The sequence below is a fragment of the Diplotaxodon limnothrissa genome, linkage group LG8 (genome assembly GCF_057381915.1).
Source record: "Diplotaxodon limnothrissa isolate DT_005_m linkage group LG8, D_limnothrissa_male_GT1.1, whole genome shotgun sequence".
In the NCBI taxonomy this organism is placed as follows: Eukaryota; Metazoa; Chordata; class Actinopteri; order Cichliformes; family Cichlidae; genus Diplotaxodon; species Diplotaxodon limnothrissa.
This window is the reverse complement of record NC_140603.1, coordinates 10,637,503-10,658,790: the sequence shown is the minus strand read 5'-3', so window position 1 is coordinate 10,658,790 and position 21,288 is coordinate 10,637,503. Positions and strand designations below refer to the sequence as shown.

Here is a 21,288-nt window from a genome sequence, read left to right as displayed (position 1 = left end):
GCTGCAGTCTGTGAATACATTTCAAATGTCTGAATACGTTCTCGCTGTGGAATGACACCCACTCTGTGTTTTGCTGTCTGGGGCTTTTTACAAAATGTTGCTGTGACGTTTACAGCAAGGACAAATGCCTGTTGACATGATATTGTGTTATCTGTCATTCAAGAATTTGGGTTGCAAAAACAAGACTGGGGGAATAAAAAGTAGATATACTGTATCTCATTCTAGCTCTAATATTTGATGCAGAAAGAAGAGCATGCTTTGAAGAATACATAATGTTCATCAGCTTGTTACTTAGTATCAAACCTAACGATTCCTCTCGGTTTTGGAATAGACACGCAGCGTTAGCTCAGCAATCACGCAGTAAAGACTCTGACTTCTGCAGTGGCTGTAAAAGTAGGTTAGTGATTTTAAACAAACAAATCCTTGTTCCCACTCAGTTAAGTTGGTGCGGCATCATTGGCTGCAGGCTGGGGTGGTGTGGGTAGGCCCAGTTGGAATGGTAGATGGACTCCTTAGTGGAGTTTTTTTGTTGTTTGTTTTTTGGGGGGATTGTTTTTTCATCTTCAACACTTTGAACCACGAGAAGAATGTCGCACCACTAAGCTTTAAGGTGTAGGGAGCTTTTTCCCACATGCATGCTGCCCCCTGGTGATTGCATTTAATTTTTATTTGTCTATTTTTTGCATTTGGCAACTGATTGCAAGTTGTTGCAGCAGAAAAGTCCCATTCTGGTTTTAAATTCAGGACCTTCTTGCCGTGAGGCAACGATGCTAACCACCACACAGCTGTACTTCCCATTCCAGCTGGTTGTATCCAGAATACTTCAGTAGCTGCGTCAATGTTTGCAATGGAATTTGTGTTTTAGAGTTACTTCTTGGAATTTGAGTGTAAATAGTTAATGTGAATGTTCTGTTTAATTTGAATTTCTGTCGAAGCAGATGGCAACATATTTGCAACAGACAGGAACAGATTTGTGGTTTTCTCCAATTTCACATTATTATCACAAACAATTCCGTACTCGACCCCATTCATTAGCAAACTGATAGAAGACGAGATTGCAAGTTTATTGCACATGGTCTTAACAATTTTGGTGATACTGTGGTCGGCAACCACTGTTTTCTCCACTGTGACTGCAACGTTGAGCAATTTTATTATTACCTAGCCAACTGGAGGTAATAGAGCAACCAATGGATGCAACAATAAAATAATTTTTACTTTTTTTCCCTTAATTTAATTTGTTGTTAGGAAATGAAAGCCTTTTCTAGATCATGTATGTTAATGGTCAAATAGCTGTTAAGGTCTGTTTCGGTTTCCACCAGCTCCAAAGCTAATCGTCAAACCCGTCACTAAATTTGTGTGTCAACTGGTGCTATATAGGTACTTTACATCAGGCTTATTGCTTTCTTCGCATGGCTGATGAGAGCAGTGAAGCAAAATAGCCATACACCCAGAGAGGTGAGCTGAGAGATGCTACAACACTTAATAAACTTAATAAAGTGCAGAGCTGTGTGTTAATTATCTGGGTTTGGTGAAAACCTGAAATATTCTCCAAAGCAGCTTTAGACTGGTATTTTCTTACATAATGCTAATCGTGTTGCAGTGTGTCATTTATCCCACTTAACCATTGAAAGCTCTGAGCTTTTCAGCTCATTATACTAATTAGCAAATATTAGCAGTCTATCACTCTAAACTGAAATGGCAAGTATCTCTTACAAAGAGATGACTGAAAAGTAAAAAATCATACGTGTGTCAAGACTGTTCAGTGGATGGAAATAAAAAGAAAGCCAATGAACATAGAAGGTCATAAACGCTTCAAGTTCTTTGTGCTGTTGATGCCGTACCCTGCTTGTTCTGTCTCCTCTACAATGTTTTTCTTCTTGTCTTTCTTCTGCCCTTCCCCTCCTGCTGAACTTTGTGCTTTCGAGATATACACACAGTCTCTGAGTAATTTTCTGCAGGTCCACTCACTGCGAAATCTATCCAGTCAGCAGAAAAAGGCATTACTGAGAATGATTAAAGATTTTTTATTCTTCAGGGCTACTCAAACCCATGGGGGACTTCAACCCACAAGTCACAGTGTGTTTAGCATCAGTGACTAGTAATGATGCATAGTACCTCCCTTTGTGCTTTTAGCAATTTTGGAAACTCAAGGTTGCTACAAATAATCATACATATGCATAATGTTGCAGAAGATACGATGTTCCCAATACTGTATAATGCACAATAGCTTGGTCTAAGGGCTGAATGTAAACCTGAATGTAGCACGTATGATGTGACTCAGCTGCAGAGACAAAAGAAAGCAAGACCACCCGATTGTAAATTCAGCAATCTAACCTGAAACTATGCGTCTTAAAACTTTAGAAAAATAGATATTATCTAAATACATATTGTCACATTTGATCTTCTGTATTAACAAGGAAATTGAGTTTACTTCTACTGAAAATCAGATGGAATTGCACCACAAGTAATTTGGATGTTCAAATGCTTCATTCTAGCGTGTCTGAAGCGCTGCTCCCTGAGATCGCACTTTAGTTTGGACAAAGAGCTTAAATGTGTCTCTTACCCGACATTCTTCTTCTTCATTTCCTGTCCTTGCATCTAAAATTATTAGACAAACAATTCAAGAAAACCCCTACAGGTTCCCTACAGGACAACGTAAAAGCAACCATTGCTGCACTTGAGAGCAAAACTGCAAAAGCCACTGTGAAACGGCAGAGGCCCTGTAGCTGTATTTTCATTATAAACCTACACAAAACCTACATTAAACACCTTTTCCTCCATCTGATTTATCTGCAATATGTTCATCAGATCAGTACATTCAATGTTCTTTTAATGTCAAATTATACAGTGTTATGTAATTGGCTGCCACAGTATTTTTCATGTTAAGCTAAGCGTGCTTACTCTTTTTTTTAATGGATTACAGTGTTTTTCCAGGAGTGGTCTTAAATCTGGCAAAACAACTGAAAACTAGCTATTTAGCAACACAGATCTCCAGTCTCTGTAAAACAGAGAACTGCACAGTGACTAAACAGACTGTTTACTTGCTGCTTCGGTCTTCTAGTGGCCATGCTGGCTCAGACAGACCAAAGCAGGTCAGAAACTTGGCCTTGGAGTTGAACTAAATCACTGAACCACTGGCATGTTTTCTTGCACTTTGATATGAGCCAACAGGTTTTTCCCATTATCTCACTCCCACAGTGGAATTGACTGATAAAGCTCTTCATCTTTCCCTTGCTCTGTCCTTCCTTTTCTTTTGCTTCTTTGTTTCTCGGCTCTCAGATGGCTTACAACAAGACACATGGTTTTCATCTCATTAGTACAGAGAAAACGCTGTCACTCGGCTATGACAAGTTGCTATGACACAACTTCACACCGCCGTTGGGCGTCATCACTTAGTCGGCAGTCTGTGGCCGGCCCTCACCTTTCTGAACTTTTGCTTTCTGAGTCCAGACCGCACACTGCTAAACTTCGGTGTTCAACTCAGGTCATTAAAATTAGATCAAGGGATTGTGGTGGGAATAAGACACCGTATAAAATGGTGTCATCAAGAATCAGAGAATGAAAAGGACCACTTCCTCTCCCAGCACTGTTTGGACAGGTGAGTGAAACTGCAAGCTAGGCCTCAATCCCATGACTGTAGCCACCTCAGACAATCACAACTGCTCCAAGGCAAACATGAGCCACAGTGGTCCAGAAGCACAGATAAGCAGCTAAAAACCAAACGTGGATGTCCTCAGATTCACCCTCGTGTTAAGTAAATACTCAAGAATGATCCCCACACTTCGTCACAAGTATTAGCTGCAAATTTCACCAGACTTTTTATTCTTTCTCCCCTCCTCTGTTGCTATAATGGAACAATTTGCACAAGAACCTGGCTGCTGCCTTTCCTTCAGGTTTGAACCCGTCTGCATGTGTATGTGGGACTCTTTCTGTTTGCGCTGCACTTTTTATTGAACTAAATGCTACAGTCTACCTCAGACCTTTTTTTTCTTCTTATTTTGGGAGAATTTTGTTTAGCTTGTAGGTCTTGTCCTCTTTCTCTGCTCAGTCAGCCTCCCAGGAATGTAAGCCTTGATGTGGGGGGAGCAAGTCATGTCATCAGAACTGCAAAAACACAGAGAAAACGCTTAGAAGAGGCTTTTTTCCCCAGTTGACCGGCGTTTGTAACCATTCTGAATTAAAGGATAAAACCACTAAGAGTTACATAATACATAGATATAATAGTGCAGAGGCGTTTTGGCTTCATTTGAGCAATCAATTGGTTTGTTTTTTTAGCATTTGCTCTTGATAAGGTTTTTGTATGAGTCAAAGAAGTTCTGATAAACCACGCTTGAAATTTCTGTGCAGTAGCTGTAAAATAAGTCTTGAGCTTTGTAAGTCAGACATGTCAGCGTTGCTCGTGGGCAGCTGTACTGACCTCTTGGATATATTAAATGAGCAGTGGAAGTATTATTTCCTACTTTAAACAAAAATTATATGAAACAAATACATCTAACAAAGCATTTAATGAAGGCTTAGAGTCTGGTTTGGCACGATAAAAAGTCTTGAATGACTGAGGCATGATGGGAAACTCCCTGGTATTCCCTGGCTCTATCCTCCCCAAATCCTGGCCAAATTCAATAATTACCCCTCTGCTTCCAAGCAATAACACAAAAACACCAGGGGTTAAAACCTCTTTGACATGCTATTGCAGGAAAATAACATTAGTCACAATTCATTTCCATTTCAAGCCAGGCCATGCAACTGGCGCTGTTTTCCAAAACACCCAACTCCTATAAGAAAGGCTAAGTTGGTTCCTGCAAGTTTAGCTATCCATGTAATACAAATACAAATACACATGACTATTATCAGCTTAAAGCATGAGAAACCTGCTTGCAAGGAATGGTTGATTCACCTTGTTGTGTCTAGAGGTCTCAGACAGCTATATGGACCATTAGTGTGCAAGGAACTCATTCAGCTAGAAAGTAGGATAACAGAGTGGATGTTTAGTCTGTTTCCCATTTTCTCCCATCACAAGGATATGAACTTCCACTTTAAGCATATGACATGCCTTTGTGTTTTGTCTCTTTCTTAGAGAACTGCATAGATGAATGCAGGTGAATAAGTTGAATTAAGATTGAAACAAACAAACAAACAAAACGTACTCATATCAGTACTGAAAATAACACTAAATAATTCCTGCTTCATCCTCTTCCAATTTTACCACCATCAGTTGGCTCATTTACACGTTGTTATCTCTCTGGCTTCTTCCCTAGCTGGTTACTTTATGCCCAAAACTCTCTCCCCTAATGATCGCTCTTAATAAAATCGCCCCACAGCACACATGGTGTCTGGCTAGAGGAAATGAAGGCAGCTCCACAGGGTATCATTTTATGATAGTTCACTTTTATGGAGGATCATCTAGGGAGACCACGGTCTGTTTCCTCATCCTCAAGGGCCACGTTAATGATACAGGAGTTTGCTAAATCATACTCCCGTTCCTGCCACAAATGACTATTACACACATATTTTCGTTACAAAATAATCCATATTCATAACAAAATTAAGTTTTACATTTATCCCTCTGAGGATCACTAACAAATGGCGTATTAGATTAACTATTTCTTGCTAATGAGTATGATAGCATGTTTGTTATGTTTGGCAGCTCAGGAATGAAAGTCAAATTACTTTAATTAAATAAATTAAAACAGTACTTTTATTGCAAGTAAATGACACGCAGTAAAGGCACTGCTAACAGGTTGAGCAGTTGTGTTTTGCCTGGCATATATACAGCTTGTTCTTCATGTTGTGGAGCTAATGACTAGACCCCCTGTCATTTTTGGCTAACGAAGCTCTTATCCTCTTGTATGAGTACTCTAGCATATGAAGGTTAGAGTCTAACTGATACAGTAGATAACTTATGAAGTTGTTTTTTATGTTTTCATTTTCTTATTTTTATTTGAACTGCTACAATCACTTACTATGATATCAAGCAGAGTCATATTTCTCACATTTTTCTTGATATAACCTTTTTTTAAAATGTGCCATCTGTTTTCTAGATCTGGCAGTGTGAAGGATCACTGGAATGAAATCTATGAGTTTGTGAAGAACTTAGCAGAAAAATTTAAAAGGTAAGAGACACTTAATGAGCGTGTGTGAACAGACACAATTAAGCCAACAGATTTGCATAGATAAATGTGGTAATATAGGTGATATACACCGTATAGTGCAAGATCAACATTTGGAACCAACATTGTCAGTCTCCAAACAGCATGTTGCCTCGTATTCGACTTCCTGGAGCCCAGAGATATAAATTACTGAAGAGAAAAGCACATTTTACAGAGTAGTCACTCTGGTAAAGTGAAAAAATCTGTCCTTACAGCTACAGCTTGCCATATGCTAAGTCACTCAGTATCCGGGCTGATGATTCACTCAGTCTCCAGTAGTTGTGTCAGTGACTACAGGCAAAACTGTCTTTATGTATGTGAGCTGGCTTGGTTTGATGGACTGTCTTTAGTTTAAAGTTCTTTTCCTCCAAATGTCTCTAAGATCTCTCTCATCTCTCTAAGATGCAGATATTGCATCTATAATTTCAAAATTGAAATATCATTCTTAAAATATGGCATATATTTAAAAGCAAGAAGTTTCAATAAATAGCCAGCTGTCAGCCAGACTGAAAGGCTTTTTCCCCACACGGTTTGAAGGCCACAACACCTGGAGCTTTGTGGCCTAGTCATAGCAAAGAACAGCTCCTCCTCAAAGCTGTAGTTTTTTAACAACTATGCAAAAAGTTTTAAACAATCCAAATCTGTGCTAACTTACTGTCTCAAACAAGAAACACACATTCTTGCTTCAAATAATTGAAGTGTGAGTAATTCCTTTCACCAGTAAACAGAACTTTTCCACATCTGAAGATTCAGCAATGCAGCCTCAATATCAACATTTATGTCACTGTCACGCAACAAAGGGTTCAAATCCTGCACACTGGAACAACTTCATGTCACATGGCTTCTTTGTGTGCTCTAAACAAATAATCGATCTCAAGCTAGAAACACAGATTGCTGGAGTGAATCAGTTAAGTCGTTTGTCTCCAGCAAGATATCTGTTGAAGAAAAGAGAAGAAAGAAAAGTCATGAATACGAAGAGTTATTTTATGTTTTCTAGGAAAATTGTTATATTGTTTGTGTTTTATTGTTATTACTTAGAATAACTGTTTCTGATCAATCTCAGATGACATAGAAATGTTTGTATTGCTCACACATGGTGTTGTCCTTAGTGGACGAATACTAATATCTGTACTTCCTGGTCATTCTTTTGGGTGAACCGTTAATAATACGTGTGATGCTTTATTTGCTCTTTCTTTTTACCTTTTATAGTCCTATGCTGAGGATGTCTTTCATAACATTTTCCTCAAGAGCGTCCATCATTTTGAAACTGACGGAAAACAGGTGAATTAATTTCTCTTATATAACCTTACAATGAATACAACCTTTTAATGTCAGTATTTAGACACAGCTAACATTAGCTGAGTGTTTTCGTGTGCAAATTTTTGTAGCATGAAGTGATCTCACGCGACAGTAAACTTAATCCACTGCATCAGAATCAATGCAGATAAAACTGAAAATTGGCCCATGTCACTGTGGAACTGTCACAGAATAACATTTGTTGAATAAGAGACAAGAATGAGAATGAGAGCACTGATAATTGCTATTGTGTAAACAAGTTTCATTTCTAACAGAAGTGGCTATAGCTTAGAATAGAATAATCCTTAAGTAGTGAAAGTATTCAGATATTTTGCTGGTCAAGCCCCCAAATATGTCATTGTCAATAAATTCACAGCTCAAAGGAACACAACACATAAGAAGCAACGATTTTAATGCAGTTAAAAAAAAAATCTTAAATGCAAATATTGAATACATGTAAGCAAGATGGGATCCCCCAGAAGCTAATAGTAGTAAATTAAACTAATAAAGACAAAACTGAAAACAGGAGTGCTAGGAAGTCCCAAGTGAGTCAGTAATTAATAAGCAAAAATGTAAACAGCAACTGATGCAAAATACTGGTGCTCTGAGAATCCCCAGAGCACTATTTCCTTTGGCTTGGTGTGCAAGTGTCTTGTTGTGTTTTAAAAGTATTTTTGAGAAAAAGTTCTGAACCAGTTTTGTGTCTACACGTAACTTTTAAGCTGTATCTATAGGCACTTTGTTATTAGCATCTTATTATTTGTTCTCATTTCCTTAGTTGAATCTACAAGAAATTGGCAAAGATAACATAGTTTAGTGGATAAATAGAATATAAAATAGTATTTTTGCACCAAGAGTGGGATACCCACTAATCAGCTGAATCACCTTGGCATACTCTGCAGAGATATGCCAAGGTGATTCAGCTGATTGCTGGGAATCACATTGCTCTACATACATACAAAGGCATAGGTATGCCAAATTATACAAGAACTGGACTGAAAATTAGTGGCAACAGGTCTTTGTGGAATGATGAAATTTCAAATTTTTGGTGCAAATAATCACCCTACATATATATGAAGGAGGTCAGCTGAGAAGTATAACAATGAGCATCTAGAGCCATCCATAAAATATGGTGAATGATCTGTCATGGTTTGGGGCTGTATTTCAGTCAGTGGTAGGAATCTTGTAAAAATTGATGGAATTATGAATGCAGAAAAGTAGTTTCAGAGTTCAGTCCACCATGCAGTATCAGGAAAGCATCTGACTGGCAGCAGCTTCATTCTTCGGCTTGACAATGATCCCAAATGCACTGCCAATGGAGTAAAAGCATAACTGGATAGAAAAATACACAATGAAACACTGTCAGTCATGGATTGGCCTCCCCAGAGCCCAAACTTCAGCATTATTGAATGACACTGGAGAACTATTCCTGAATACTTAAAAAAATTATAAGAAAGCTTGAATATAAGAGTTGAGTTTGTGTTGAAGAATAATGGTGGTCATACCAAATATTGACTTTCAAGCTCATTAGAATTGTACAAACTCTGTATTTGCTTTATATATAATAACCAAAAAAGTTTAATCAGTACCGTAGGTTAGCTTCCAGAAATGCACAGGCAGGACAGGAATCCAATTGTGCTTTGTTACTTTCTGCAGAGTCGACATCACGAAGGGTTTGAACGCACTGAACAGAGAGGTTCCCGGTGGAGATACCTTCATGCACCTCGGATTACAGCTTGTGAGTGTGTGCTGTAATGTGTAACATTTTTACACTGCAAAATCAGTCTGTTAAGAACAGAGCTACTCAAGGCTCCTTCTATTACCTGTTTAAATCTGAAATGTGCTATGACTTTATTTAAAGGCAAATCAGCAGATAAGGAAAGAGAACTTTGGTAAGCATTAATAAACATAATTATCTCATTTTTTGGGCAACAATGGAGCACATGGTGAAGTTACAACACAGCGTATATGATTTGCAGGTACTGCCAGCGTGATTATTGCTCTGACTGATGGAGAGCTACATGAGCATCAGCTTAGAGATGCACAACATCAGGTAACAAATTCACACTAACACTGATTTTCCAGGGGACTCTGGTTAGAGCTCAGTAACAGGGCTAAACTGGAAGCAGAATTGCTCTCATTAGCTTCATGACTGACAGTTTTCTGGAGTTTGCTCAACTTTTTGCCTTTGTTGTGCAAACAGGCGAATGAAGCCAGATCTCTGGGAGCTATTGTGTACTGTGTTGGTGTCAAAGACTTCAACGAGACACAGGTAATTCAGATGTAACAAATTTGTGCAGTATATGGAAGTTTATTCCCTTTAATCCCCCAAATATAAGACATTTGATTAGAGAAAAAAGCAAAAATTCACCACAGGACATGTACTCTACCACATGTGCTCATTATTCTGGAAAAGAAGAAATCTTACAAATTGGGTAACCCATCATTTTCCCTGTGAACCAACTCCAGTGATTTTTAACTCTGATCTCTTCAAATGTTCTCTTACTGTACAGTTCTTTACCTCTAAAACATCTGAAATTGCTTCAAATGAGTATGAGTGCATTTGAGGCAGCTTTCCCCCTGTCATGGCCTCATCTTTCATTGTTGAAGTTTATTTAGCCTCCTTTGATTATTTAGTTTGTTAATCCTTCCTCTGTTCTCTTCTGTTTGTGTACCTCTGTCTGAACTTCTTTCCCACTGTAGCTGGCCACCATTGCAGACACCATTGAACATGTGTTTCCTGTGTTGGGAGGCTTCCACGCCCTGCGGGGTGTCATTGATTCGGTAAATAAACACTTTTCCTTGCAGAGAAACTAGCCCATACAGGCTCCGTTCAGACATCTGTATTTACATATTCAACACAAGATCCCTTTTCACTGCAATGTCATTTTAAACAGTTGTTTATTTGAAAGCAAAACCTGACTTTTGAAAACACTATTGTACAATTTCATGATGACTGAATATCTCTTTAAGATTTTAGATTTTATTTTCTCTCAGACCAGTTAATACAGTGCTCCTTTTAAGCTTTTAAAAGGAGCACTGACTTGTCTAGGTTTCAACTCTCTGCTCAGTATTCTGTCATGCAACACGCAGAACTGTAACTCTTTGTGTATACTGGCTGAAACACACACAGTCAGAGTTCAGTTCAAGCAGGGTAAGCTACTTCAACTTGCGTTCTCTCCTACAGCTAGCATGGTGAAAAAAAAGCTTTTTATCAGCTCACTGAGCAATATTTTGCTTTTTCAGTTTTGGATCTGTGACAATCACAGTGACAGTGTAGGATCAAGTGAATCAAGGACCAGTCGCGCAGGTTTGAGACTTGTTCACGAACATCTGGCAACCACCGGTCATGGGGGTCAAATTAGTATTCATCAACTGGTAGAGAGTGGTTGTTTGAGGTTTATGGCAGTCATTGGGAAAATGACTGATAAATCTCGAGTCACATGGTCTTGTTGACTGATCAGTGACCCCCATTTTCCCCTAGCAACCTACCTGTCAGTTGGGAAAAATGTGTGTTCCTCAGCTGGTCGGCAGAAACATTCTTTGTGATTGCTTTGGTCGCTAGGATATTGTTGCGGTCTCCCATGGTTTGCATGGAAGTGATGGACTTGTCTACAAACACTGGCCAGCTGCTCTCTGAGCTGAAGTGAAAATGTAAGAACTGCAATACAAACCGGAATTGGAGACCTTCATTGTGAAAGTTGTTTCTTTTGAAACATGTTGGCTGAAGCTCTGAGGCAAACCTCCATTTCTGTTTAATACCACTCAGCTAGTAGTTGGAAGTGTTTGCAGACAGACGTGAATCTACAGGCAAAGCTGTCACAAGGAGATTTTTGGTTTATTACCCTCTTCTTTCTCACCCACCAACAGCCAGCAACCTCCAGGAACGGCTGCCAATCAGTCTGGGAAAATGTAATTTTCCCTTGAAATCTGTGGCTGTATCACATCCAAATTTTAGGCAATGACATCACATGAGAAATCTCAATATACTCAGCTAAATCACAATTTTCTAAAGCCTAATATTCTCAGCTGCAGTCGTCCTTTCGGCGAATAATAAACAAAGGTAGGCTCATAGTCGTTAGCCAGTGACCAGATCATTTCCAGCTGAAATGATTGTCATTTGAACATTTAATCCGTTGTAGCTCCAAGAGTTTGATAATGGTCAAATAGCTAAAAACATTATCTTATGTAATTACCAAATCATTTTTCCTTGACCTTAATGGAATGCATTGTGTGTCTCACTGTTTTATTACGCAGAGTATATAAAAAAGAAAAAAACCCTGAAAAATATCTAAGGCTGGAATTTCTTTTAAAAGATTTTCACTTCCTATTTAAAGGATCGGTCATTTTTAAGTCTTGCTTTTATTAATGCTTTAAACATCTCTAATGTAAAAGTATTAAGATTGGAGAACATAACCATCGGAAAGTAAGTTACACTAGTCCCTTCACTTTGATAATTTAAGATAAAGTTGTCACAATGAGATGTGCAGAGTGTAGAGTCAGAGTCATAAAAGGCAGGATTCAGAACTCGGAGGATCCAACAGCTAAAAGCTTTAATTGCTAAAAGGTAGGATAAAAGGTATATTAATGTAAAATAAATCCATAAAGAGAACTGAAGATCTCAAAGGGTTGAAAAGAGGGGAATGAATCGCAAGCATTACAAATCATGTGACAAAAATCAAACAGGATTATTTATATGCACATGACTAACTGGGGATTGGAAACAGAATGGGGAACTAGAGGCTGATGGAGGTAATCAAGACATAAGATCTTTCAAAGCAGGAAATAACAGGAAATAACTAAAAGAGCACTAGTGCTTACATAAATACTCAACTTAGCAAGATCTCAGGCAGGGAAACAAAGAGGAACCAACACAAAAACAGAGAAATGAGACAAAGGGTGCGAACTGCAACTGTCATAGATAAAAATCAAGACATTAACCACGACACATGATCGCAAAACTGAAACTCAGAACAAATCAGTCGTCAAGAAAAGACAGAAATTAGAGACTCAATAATAATATCACCAGGGAGAAAAACTCATCATTGTACTAAAATAATAAGGAAATCAAAACATGAAAGTATTCAGCTGTATTTGCAAAGCAGGGAGAGTTTTGAGTATTCTGGGAAGAGGTTTAACCCAAACTTGTTTTTTAGACACACACTGATAAGTATTATTAAGGATTATTTTACATCAGATGACTCCCAAATATACTCAAAACATATTAATTGAGCTCTTGGCTCATGAACAAGGCTAGTATCAAAATAAATGTGGAAAAATCACTGCTGTCTTTTCTCCCCCAGATCATCAAGAAATCCTGCATTGAAATTTTGGCAGCTGAGCCTTCCAGTGTTTGTGCAGGAGGTGAGGAGCTATAAAACTCACACATTCACAATTACAGCCTGAACTCGGTCCCTCCTGAGTCATCGACACATATGCCAGCAAACCATTGCTCCTTCCACTGTGTCATTTTCATTAGTGGGTGCCTGGTCTCGGCTTCTTTGAATTATGACAATCCCAGACTGAAAGAAATGACCATTTATGGCCATCCAGGTTACTTACAGGAAATCTGCTGGGATGGGGTAACACGGAGGGAATAATATTACAGTCTCATTAAATATTAGAGTCTCATTAAAAGGAGGGACCGTGAGACGGGGGGCAGGGGTGAGATTTCCTGCAGATATGATGTAAAGTAGACACCATTCTTTACTCTCCTGCCAAGAGAAAGATTATGACAGTTAAAGCAACAATAAATGGACATTAAAAGCCACAAATGAACAGATAAAAGCAGGGTTGGATTAAAAGTTTCTGGCAATAGCAGAAGGACTTTGACTGTTTTTCACATCTGCCTTTTATGAAGCAATGAATTACTTTCACCCATAAAGAGGGAAATTATTTAACTTCACACTGAATATTATACCATGGCCTGCTGCTAGAGCAAGCTGCCTCACAGATTTAACCTTATTATATACGTATACGGCTGATATATAACAGTAGTTTCAATTTTTGACAGGCAACATTGTAACTATTTAAGGTCCAGCAGAGACATTAGTTCTATTTATTTTATATTATTCATTTTTATTGTATTTTAAAGCAATGTAAGGAGACTAAGGCCCATGCTATTTTCTCTACATGACAATGGTGGAAAAATAAGCTCAGTTTCACTCAGGTCCACTACAGTCAAGATATTGTTATTTTCTCATCCACCTTATGACATGGATAAGATGGAGAAATCCCTTGTATTTGCAAAGGTGCATAAGTGCAAGCCAGGGAGGACATTAATAACAGGAGTTGTGGCACTGATTTAGTCAGAAACAGCAAGAAAAGCAGGAGCTGCAATAAGGGTGGGTTGCAAGGCAGCTTGCAGACGCGCAGCAACTGTGGAGAGGCTTAAATAGAACGACCTGTGTGAGACTGATAAGCTAAGCTGAGCTGAGCTGGAGGCTTCTTGGCTTTTCTGAAATAATACTACATCATTAGAGAGACATCACACCATGCTGGTGTGCAACTGTGCCACATTAAACAGGAAAGTGAGCTTTGTTTAGGATAAAGTAATAAAGTGTCAGATTTTTCTTAGCAAAGACTGTCTGCCAAGTGTCTAAAATGTAAAATTACCTTGTGTAACCAGAGTCTTTTCAAGTGGTGGTGAAAGGGAATGGGTTTCTCCATGCAAGAAACATCGACCAGGTGCTCTGCAGCTTCAAAATCAATGACACCATCACCATCAGTGAGTACACCTATGCTTTGTTTCCTTAATATAAATCAAGCTGAATTGTGACAGATGCATGTGTTATTAGTATACAGTTTCTATGAGGAAAAAGTAGAAACCCTCACAAAGAAACAAAATTCACTTTTCACTCGTGTATGTTGTCTGTACATGCTACATATATGCCACATAGCTCAGTTCTTTTTTCTTGTAGATGAAAAGCCAGCTGATGTAGAAGACACATTCTTATTGTGTCCAGCTCCTGTTATCGATGAAGTTGGAAAGTAAGTCCCTCTTCTTTATAACTTCATGATTTCATTTAGTTATGCAGATCCACTTTCATCACCCTTTCAAGCAAAAGTGCTCATACTTCAGTGCCGTCCATGTGCATCTTAGACCACATAAATATATTCGCATGTATATGTGCACAGACCATAAGACGCCTGCTGTACATTAGCTGTTTATGATCCCCATCCGAGGCCAGATTCCTCCGTTCTCGATCCCAGTAGAGCTTACCAAAATAAAAGAGGCTCTCTCACTGTGGCAGCATATTCAGTGGTAAACCCTTCATAAATACGTCTTAGTTCTATCGTAAATTAGAACAGAGCAGTGAAAACTAAAGCAAATTCTTGGTAGACATAGATAGAAAGTACTGCCTCAAGAAGAAAAACGTAATAAAAGCTAACACTGTTCCACATCTGCATGTAAATTGATACCACATCAATAGTTTGTTTAAAATTTGCTCTGAAGTGTCCAAAAATGAATCAGTTCTGGTATAATGACTTTCAAATTATTGTAGTCCAAGTTTAGATGAGATTCAAATCAGGGATCTGTGCTTGTTGAGGTTCATGAAGCTGATTAACAGTACAATAGAAAAAATGAGCTGCATTTTAAAGTTCAGGATCACAGGGCATTAAAAAGAAGTGTTTCTGTCAGTATTCAAAGGGGCAATGAAGGGCTCTGAAAACTAAGACAACTGAGGTTGGCCTACTCGAACTTTGACCACATGACTGTCACACAAGTTCTCGGTGTAACCTAAGAAGGGGCCAGAATTGCTTCTCATCAGCTAGCTGTGTTCTCCTTTTAGAGCCCAACTATGCTCCAACATCAACAATCCACAAACCTCTCTAACCTAAGTCTTTATGGGAAGAAAAGTACACTGGGCCACAGAATACAAGGTTGAGTGGATGGTGGTAAAGACTTTAAACACACAAAGTAGGCAGGCGAGACCTTGTCAGCTAATACCAGAGGTTCTCTTCTCACGCTTTCTTTCTTGACTTTTTTAGGGTACTTCTTGTATTTCTATAATTGTTTACAAATTCCTTTATTTAACACTAGAGGTAATATTTGTGCTGGCTGTGGTACGGTAGCAGAGAGAAGTTGATTTGCGTCCTTGGAGAAAGATTTAGGAAACCTGGAGTGATGGCTCCGATGCTGAAACTTCAGTCAAAGGTGGAAGGACTGTAAAGCAGATGTGGTGGCATTACAACCCCACAACTTCCCGCTGATTAGATTCATTTGGATCTTTGTTTGTTGTTCTGATCTTACCTTAGCACTTGTAAACTTTCAAGTTCTTTCAAATCTAAACACCACCTCCAGACTCTCTCTTTTACTCCACTTCTGCAGCTTTTAGTGCCAGGCTGGCTCTTTTTGACCTATTTGCTAGTTTCTGTGGAACCTCACCACAGCTCCTGCCTGCCCATCTGTTTATTTTTCTCTCTCTTTTCTGTCTTTTATCATTACCTCCTTATTTGATCCCATCATCACTCCTCTGCGCTGTCTGCTTCTGCAGCTTCGGCTGATCAAAGCTATGTAGCGCCTACCCTGGCCTTGCCATGTGTGTTTATGTATGATTCTCAGCAGAGTGTAAAAACTTCTTAGTGAGGTTTTGAAACTCTTCTGAAACTCAGACTAATAAAGTAGGTTCTTGACCAATTAATCAGTGTATCGTTTCTATACTGCACATCTAAAAGTGTGAGTGGGTGTTTATCTCTCCTGTCTGTTTCACTTCCTTACTTAATAGCTGTCTATTACACCAGCCTACATTTCCTCCCCAGGTTTTCTTGTAATAGTTTCCTTTTATGAGACACTACATTATACTACAGACCACTATGATCAGTGATGGTCATTGGCCTTTTACTCCCATTGGCATTTTTTGCTGCAGTAAACTTGATGACATGGCTACATATCAAAAGGACTTAATCTCTATTTAGCCCTTAACAGATGCGCTAGTTAGCATTAGGATTTGGTGCTATATAAATGACATTTTTATTGGTTTTATTGGTAATATGGAAACTAAAATGCCGTCAGTCAGCCACTGAGATCAGCTAGGATGCATACGTGGACTGATGCTATTAATACCACACTCTGTCTACAGATGTCCAGACCTGAACTAAGGAGACGGAGTCGGCATCCATGCAGAAGTGATCAAACGCATGCTCGGGTCTAGGCTATCTTTAGGTTTCGATCCACTCGTGTCCAGATGTCTGTCGTCGGCACGATCCGTATGATGTTGATCATGAACTTCACCCACTAACCCAGCTCACCTCTCTGTCTGCACCCACCTTCTTTCCATCTGTCATACCTCTTTCACATCCAGGCATGCTTTTCATCCATGTTTTTATGAAGTGAATAACAACAGGCTTCGGAGAGGTCTCTGGGGGTCACTTGAATTGTTTTTCACCTCTCAAAGGGAGAAGGGATTCAGGCCTTCAGGAAAACCTACATGGTTTCCACTGGAATACAGACACAAATCTGTACTCTGTACTCTTTTTGGCAAGTTTATACATTTTTGAAGTGAGAAAAATATTTACTTGAGATCTGTTGAACAAATTATTTTGTAGTTCCAAGTAGATATGATGAACTGCCTTTAAAGAGGAGAAGTGGTTGTTGTTGTTATTCCTCGTGATGCTTTTAGCATGTTGTCATTTCTTGGAAAAAAACAAAAAAACACACACAACCTGTCCAGAACCATAAAAAAATAGCCTGAACTAGCAGGTTGTGTTTTCAGTTCTTCCCTGGATTGGCTGCCGTGCCTGCTGTGTTGCACAATCAGTCACATGAAAACACTCTAAACTTTCTGTCTTTGTTTATTAACCGTTGCCGATTATTTTCTTTTTTTAAAAAAAAGGTTTGGTTCATTTGGAGTCAGATTGCACAATTTGCGAGTGATACGGGGCTCGTAAACAAGAGTCACACGACTCAGCGCATACCTCATCTATTAGGAAGAGTTTTTAATAACATTTCCTCCTGCTGGGTTGAGATTTTCGCAGCTGGAAACAGTCAAAAGCAACCTCTTTCGAGTTACTGCAGAAAAGAAATTGCTCAGATTTCAGTTTTCTCCTAAGCTAAAAATCTGTCACTTTCAGCTCATAATCCTCCGCTCTTGTGGTCGTTCCCTGTTAGTTCAGATTTCGTTCTCACATGTAGCGAACCACCTCGCCTTTCGCAGACAGTTCGGTGACGTTATTTGGCACGAACCCAAGTTTAAATGACATCATTCCCATCAAACAAAGTCGAGCTTGAGCTGGAAAAACTTCAGACAGACTAAATAAACCGATCTAAATTCGCTTAGCGTGGATTGATAATGTTATACCCAAACACTGATCTACTCTCCTTTCCTTCATCCGTGTGCGTGTGTGTGTTGTTTCAGGGTGATTTATCTCCAAGTGAGCATGAACGACGGTCTGTCCTTCATCAGCAGCAACGTTCACATCACCACCACAGAGTGTGTAAGTGGAAGCTTCATGTATCCACGCAGGGACACTGCAAAGATTTTAATTGTGCAAAAAATAGAAAGAAAAAACGTTTGTGTAGTTTGTACTCTTCTTCTGCTTCTTCTTCTGCTTTCTCCAACATTTCTCTCTTTTCTTAGTTGTCTCACTTTCTCCACTCTCAGTTTTGTTTTTCTCCTTTTTTTTTTTGGTAGCCAAACCACAGAGGTTGGTAGCAGTGAGCCACCCAACAAAGACCTTATGAACCTCCGTGTGTTGGGCACAAAAAAAGGTTAAAGAAGCTGCTTGGTGACCTTGGAGTTCCCGGTTTAATATTTTAGTTTTGTGGGTGAAACATCTGTGACAGATGCACTCTTGATTCTGCTATTTAGAGGTGGTGCATGTGTGAAACGGAGCAGCTTTTCAGTCCATGAAAACAAGTTAACAAATGCAATTTAAAGCAGTTTAACTAAATGAAGTTGGTATGTTGGAACATATTAAATAGGCCCAAAAAACAAAAAGATATGCAGTCTTTGAAGCTGCACCGCCTCCATCCACACAGCATCATATCCACGAAGACGCTGCAAATTTAAACAACTGTGTTGTGGTTCACGATAAAGAGACCTCAATTAGACATACCATTGCAATTAGCTGCCTCATGGCACTAAACTAAAACATATAGACTGAAGTCACACCAGGCTCGAGAAGGCACGGAAAGTTGTCAGCTGGAGATTGGAGGGCCTGGTGCAATAAACAACGTGCAAGTTGGAGTCTCTGAATCAAAGCTGAAAGCAAAAGCCACAAACCCACTGACCCCCTGCATCCTTTCCCCAGAATCTGTCAAAGTGTCACACTGAGGGGTTTCAGCCTTTGTACTTAGCCCACAAAAAACACCCATATTGCATGGGAGAAAATGCACACTTCACATGTGAAAAAGCAGCAAAATGCAGATGTGGCCACTATTAAAATTTTCAGCATTGTTTGCTAGCAGTAACCCTGCCCCATCACCCCCACCCCACCATCTATTGTTTTAACTTTTCTGCAAATTAAGTTGTTGTCACAGGAAATCATAATCCGGGTGATTTTTAATAAATAATCATTTGGCACCACTGACGTGCTTTCTGCAGCGGGCCCCACTGCTGAGTTCAGATAAATCCTCCACAGCTTTGCCACAAGATAGATAGATAGGGGAAAGTCTAACCACATGTGATCCTCATCTGTGGTCTCTAATGAGAACCATGTTTGGCCAGCGGACGTCTGCCTAGCTTAAAGCGAGAAATGTCAACATAAGGATTCAGTCAGGGATGGCAAAAGCTCACATTAACCACTGTCCTCGAGAAAGGAAAACATGAATATTAGAGCCTATATGCTTTTACTATTTTCCTTCAAATCAGTCATACCACAGCTATGATTAATCTGTTGTCGCTACTGCTATTAGTGCTGAAAATACTGTCCTACTTCTTCTTGTCAGCACTACCACTGTGGATAATACGAGCATTCAGTCACTACATCACCGTTTTTATTATATATGTGTTGTCTATCTCACTACACAACAAGTAAGTCAAGATTTCTATGCGCATACATGGAAGGCTAGCACCTTATGCATGAGTGAAGAAGGGCAGCGAGGTCCCAGATCAGAGCTATGGATGTATACATGCCACAAATTTGGTAGTTGAGGTACTTTTAAAATAATTTACAAGTATCTTAAAATTGTCAGCATTACTTTCCCTTTTTACTTGTACTACTACTTTTATCAGGTGTTGTGCCAGTTGCCATCTTCCTTCTATCTCCTGGAGATACGGCGCCTGCATGTTTTTTTAGCTAGCATCTATGTCCAGCCTGTGAAACATGATGTGCACGGTGCACTTGTCGTAATGTTCTAGCATCGTGTGTTTGTGTCTGCCCTCCAGTTCGATGGCACCATTCTCCTGATCACCTTGCTGGCGTTGTTCCTCCTCCTTGCTCTGCTCTTCCTGTGGTGGTTCTGGCCGCTCTGCTGCACTGTGGTAAGAAACACCGACTAGTTTCACAAATAATAAACACTTGCATTGATGTTATGTTATTTTAAAATCATGGCATATCTGTTATTTGTCTAAAGGTGATCAAAGAGCCTCCTCCTCCACCTCCTCCTGAGCCTGTGAGTCAAAACACACACACACGCACATAAATACAGCCTAACTAAGTAATACCCCAAGACTTTCCTGCACCTTTATTTCATCTGTGAAAGACAAACTCTTTTGTGTACCGGTGTTTAGGAGTCAGATGACGACGACGACGGTCTTCCCAAAAAGAAGTGGCCCACTGTGGATGCCTCATATTATGGAGGAAGAGGAATTGGGGGAATCAAGAGGATGGAGGTGTCAAAACGATGCATTTACGCTGCTGAAATAAAGTCACGATTAAATCTGTAGACAACAGATTACAGTGACCTTTTCTGTTTTTGTATGGTCTACCGTCTTGTAGGTGCGCTGGGGAGGGAAGGGTTCAACTGAGGAGGGGGCTAAGCTGGAAAAGCCAAAGAACGCTGTGGTGAAAATGCCAGAGCAGGAGTACGAACCCTATGAGCCAAAACCTAAGAAACCTCAGAACAAGAAGCCACCTCAGAGCCGGAAGTGGTACACGCCCATCCGGGTAAACACAGCCTCACAGAATCAGCACACAATGGGACACTGTAATGTAAAATATACCCACACACTCTGTTATCCCGTGTAGACGCTCGTACTGTTTGCATTTAGTTCAGGAATTCACGCTCACCACTCTTACATAAAAACCCTCCTTTTTTAGAAAGTCAAAAATGTGCTTTGTTTACACTCAGACCACTTTGCATTTTTGAATTTTCACCCACCGACTTTTTTTAAAGGCATGAGGGCAGCAGAAGTTTCCCAGCACACAGCACACATGTATATACATGCTATATACATGTAATTAGTTGATAGTGCCATAGCACCAACACATGCCCATAGTGAGACTGCCAGCACAGCATAAATATTACTCCTAAAATAAAACCACTCTGTGTGACGCTTTTCATACAGTAAGCGTACTGTTATCTGTACACACTGCTGCATTCATAATTCATTCACAGCAGCCTAACAGCATGTACAGAAGGTGAATGTGAACACTGAACTGTGGGGTAAATACTGTAAATTGATCACTGAATGTGGAAATTGGGCTGTGGCTGGCCCCATCTTTCTAAAACTTTTTGATGTGTGAGTGCACTTCTGTTTAGGATCCATGCCACCACTGCTTATTTGTCCAAGCAAATGCAACATCTTTTAGCATTTTTTTATTCGGTTAATCCAGAAGATTTTATCTCAAAACATTTGCCCTTCAGCTCTGTCAAATGTTAAATACTGTCTACAGTAAAATACACGCTGGATTCCTACAGTTGTTTTAGCTGGGATCAGCTCTTTCCTGTCTCTGAGAAGTA

General features: G+C 39.5%; 1 protein-coding gene across 1 annotated transcript in view; it reads left to right on the top strand.

The window, feature by feature from the left end:
• The window catches only part of antxr1c (ANTXR cell adhesion molecule 1c), a 38,288-nt gene that overhangs the window by 5,096 nt on the left and 11,904 nt on the right, over window positions 1-21,288 (top strand). Inside the window, exons 2-16 of the mRNA XM_085360456.1 lie at window positions 6,039-6,110; window positions 7,356-7,427; window positions 9,099-9,180; window positions 9,304-9,334; window positions 9,422-9,495; window positions 9,646-9,714; window positions 10,146-10,226; window positions 12,746-12,806; window positions 14,071-14,169; window positions 14,363-14,432; window positions 17,801-17,879; window positions 19,772-19,867; window positions 19,960-19,998; window positions 20,117-20,218; window positions 20,325-20,492. Of these exons, the coding sequence (XP_085216582.1) occupies window positions 6,039-6,110; window positions 7,356-7,427; window positions 9,099-9,180; window positions 9,304-9,334; window positions 9,422-9,495; window positions 9,646-9,714; window positions 10,146-10,226; window positions 12,746-12,806; window positions 14,071-14,169; window positions 14,363-14,432; window positions 17,801-17,879; window positions 19,772-19,867; window positions 19,960-19,998; window positions 20,117-20,218; window positions 20,325-20,492 (1,195 nt within the window). The remainder of the gene's footprint in view (window positions 1-6,038; window positions 6,111-7,355; window positions 7,428-9,098; window positions 9,181-9,303; window positions 9,335-9,421; window positions 9,496-9,645; window positions 9,715-10,145; window positions 10,227-12,745; window positions 12,807-14,070; window positions 14,170-14,362; window positions 14,433-17,800; window positions 17,880-19,771; window positions 19,868-19,959; window positions 19,999-20,116; window positions 20,219-20,324; window positions 20,493-21,288) is intronic.